Raw genomic sequence first — 3,005 nt, forward strand, 5'->3', positions numbered from 1 at the left:
AACAAGTCCTGCAGATAACTATAATTGCTTAGTTGAATATTCGACAACCTAATTTCAGTTGTCGATTCGCTGCCCTTGGGAAAGTCCTTTGAAGTGAAAGGGGGGATTTCAGGAAAGTAATTAATTTCACCCAGCACGATTAGAAACACTTCAGACCTCTTCAGCGTTTGTGTATTTACGACAAATGCCACAATATCAGAAAATTAAAGAAGACATTCTTTACCTCTCTTGTCGTCTTACACACTATTCAATGGCAGTGTCAGCCATGGGGAAGGAGAGAGGCAGGCAGAGAGACAGCACACCGGTGAGGATGAAAGGTGAGAAAGTGGAGTGACACCAGCGGTTTGATTGTCAATTAAACACATGAGACAGAGAGGAAGAGGCGATCAGGCGTGTAATGATAAATGTTGTAAATAAAGGGAGAGCGCGTGCGTTTTCTTCAAGTGTTTGATGCCTCAGATACAATGCCAATGCAAGTTGAACTTCACCAACATAACCTACAACAGTCACCAAATCTGCCAGTATATTAGTGGAAGGCTAATACATGCTGCCACCCTCGGGAATTTCAGGTGCAGCCGTCGCTTAAAAAAGTTAGACTAAATACTTTAATTGAAATGAACAATTCCGATTTGCTTATTATAAATAGAATATGAAGCTGATGAGTCGAAACTACACCGGGCTTAAAAAACACTCTCACACAATAAATAAACATAGCCTATATAATACGAGATGCTTTTCCTTTCAAACAGGGTGGGATTTTTTTTTTTTTTCAAAAATCGTTTAGCAAGTGGTCTGCGTACCAGGCACCAACTGCGCATGCGCCAGTTGCACTTTCACTACCTGCCACACAATCCTGTATTTCACATGGGGCAAGCGGGAGTTCTCATCCACTTGCGTAAACGCTGCTGCAGAGTGGTGGTTGACAGTCTCAGGCGACAAGAGGAAAACAAGACAGCAGTTTTTTTTCCCTTCTCTTCTTTACTAAAGGCGTATCAGCGGTGGATGCCACCATGAAGCAGAAAACATAAGTTGAGCATTTATAAGGACGCTGCCACTTGTACTTCACTGAAGATATTCATCGGTGGGATGAAGAACTGAAGTCTTAAGTAAGTAGCCAAAACATGAGCTGCAGTTGTTGTGAAACTTATAACCTAATTGTTGAACTTGTTAAAGGAGTCTTGTGTGTGATTTTTGTTCCGATTTTATTAAAGTTAGGCTATTTATACTTATTTGCTCTACGTTATTTTTCCAGAGAGAGTTTGTGCCAACATGTCTAAACCAATGGATCACGTCAAACGCCCGATGAACGCTTTCATGGTTTGGTCCAGAGCCCAGCGCAGGAAAATGGCTCAGGAGAACCCGAAAATGCATAACTCCGAGATCAGCAAGAGATTAGGAGCGGAGTGGAAACTTCTCACCGAGTCTGAGAAAAGGCCATTCATCGACGAAGCCAAACGACTGCGAGCGATGCACATGAAGGAACACCCAGACTATAAATACAGACCGAGGCGGAAGCCCAAGACTCTGATGAAAAAAGATAAGTTTTCCTTCCCTGTGCCCTACAATCTCGGGGAGCACGACGCACTCAAAGTTAACGGGCTTTCCGCGGGAGCACTTTCCGAGTCCATCATGGGGCACCCTGACAAGGCAGCTGCGGCTGCGGCGGCTGCAGCGGCCAGGGTATTCTTCAACCCGTCCATGTCGAACCCCTACTCCTTTTTCGACCTGGGATCCAAGATGACTGAGCTTTCCCCACCTTCGTTTTCGTACGCGTCTCCGTTGGGCTACCCGCCGGGAGGCGCCACGGCTTTCACCGGGACTGGTGGCGGGACGCACACCCACACTCACTCACACCCGTCCCCGGGAAACCCAGGCTACATGATCCCTTGTAACTGTACGGGCTGGCCCTCAGCAGGACTCCAGCCGCCCTTAGCATACATCCTGCTCCCCGGGATGGGAAAACCTCAACTTGAACCGTACCCTGCATATGCTGCAGCATTATGATAAGGCCCGCTTTGGACTTCTGAGAAAATGAAATGTGAAAAAAAAGCTATTCATGCAAGATTTTTATTATGCATGCACAAACTTGTACATGTGATGAAGTGCTCGTCGTCTCAGATATCACATGTGTATGTATATTGATTAATGCCTTTATCTAAGGTACTGCTTATTTAGAGAACTCTCTAACCTCTTATTAGCCATCACCTCTCACAGGCCAGAGCAGAGGGAAAGAACTCAGTGATGGCAGAAATGCACACATTTGAGAGGAAATGGTATCAGAGCATTTTGTAAAAAAAACCCCTCAAAAAACCATTTTGAATTCGATTTATATCTTTTGCAAGTTGCACCTGCTTTGACTATAACCTGTTGGAGTCCAGGGCAGCATAATTCAATGACCATATTAATCACAGGTTTTTCTCTCAGATACGTTGTTGTAGGCTAATGGGTTGTAATTCATGGATCAAGGAGGATTTGTCACATGTGTCCCCTCTTGAATGACTGTAAATGTGTACAGATAAAAATGACTCTTATTTGCCGTTATAGGCTTAGTGTTTGAGATAGGGCCAGGAACCTACGTATTTCACTAGAAATGCGGTGTATATTTTGAGTTTTTAAACCGTTTTATAGATGTCTGTAATATTTATTGTTTAGTGGAATCTATGGTGACCCAGACAATTTTCAAAAGGACAAGACTAGTTCTGTTATATTTGCACATGAAACGTAGAGGATGTAGGCTAATTTATTTTGAAGGTGATATTACATTTCAGTGGGCTTGATGTATCAAACCGTTTCTCCCTCCAAACAGTTAAAAAAAAAGAAGTAAACATTTAAATGCAGGTGGAAGTTTATTCAAGGAGTTTATCATTTCTTGATCCATCATCCTCCCACTCCTCGTATCATGTGCAGCAGAAGAAAAAAAAACGTTTTTAACTAACTCTTATGGAATTTGTATGTTTTGTGTTTTCTTTAACCTCCGTTATGTACTTCAACCTATTGCTACTGTT

At 43.0% G+C, this 3,005-nt stretch overlaps 1 protein-coding gene across 1 annotated transcript in view; it reads left to right on the forward strand.

Moving 5' to 3' along the window:
- The first annotated feature begins 858 nt into the window (after positions 1-858).
- Positions 859-3,005, forward strand: part of sox21b (SRY-box transcription factor 21b) — a 2,196-nt gene continuing 49 nt past the window's right edge. The window contains exons 1-2 of the mRNA XM_039817076.1: positions 859-1,106; positions 1,253-3,005. The exon at positions 1,253-3,005 is cut by the window's right edge and continues 49 nt beyond it. Of these exons, the coding sequence (XP_039673010.1) occupies positions 1,270-2,004 (735 nt within the window). The 5' untranslated portion in view covers positions 859-1,106; positions 1,253-1,269 and the 3' untranslated portion in view covers positions 2,005-3,005. The remainder of the gene's footprint in view (positions 1,107-1,252) is intronic.

Source organism: Perca fluviatilis, chromosome 12 (genome assembly GCF_010015445.1).
Source record: "Perca fluviatilis chromosome 12, GENO_Pfluv_1.0, whole genome shotgun sequence".
NCBI lineage: Eukaryota > Metazoa > Chordata > Actinopteri > Perciformes > Percidae > Perca > Perca fluviatilis.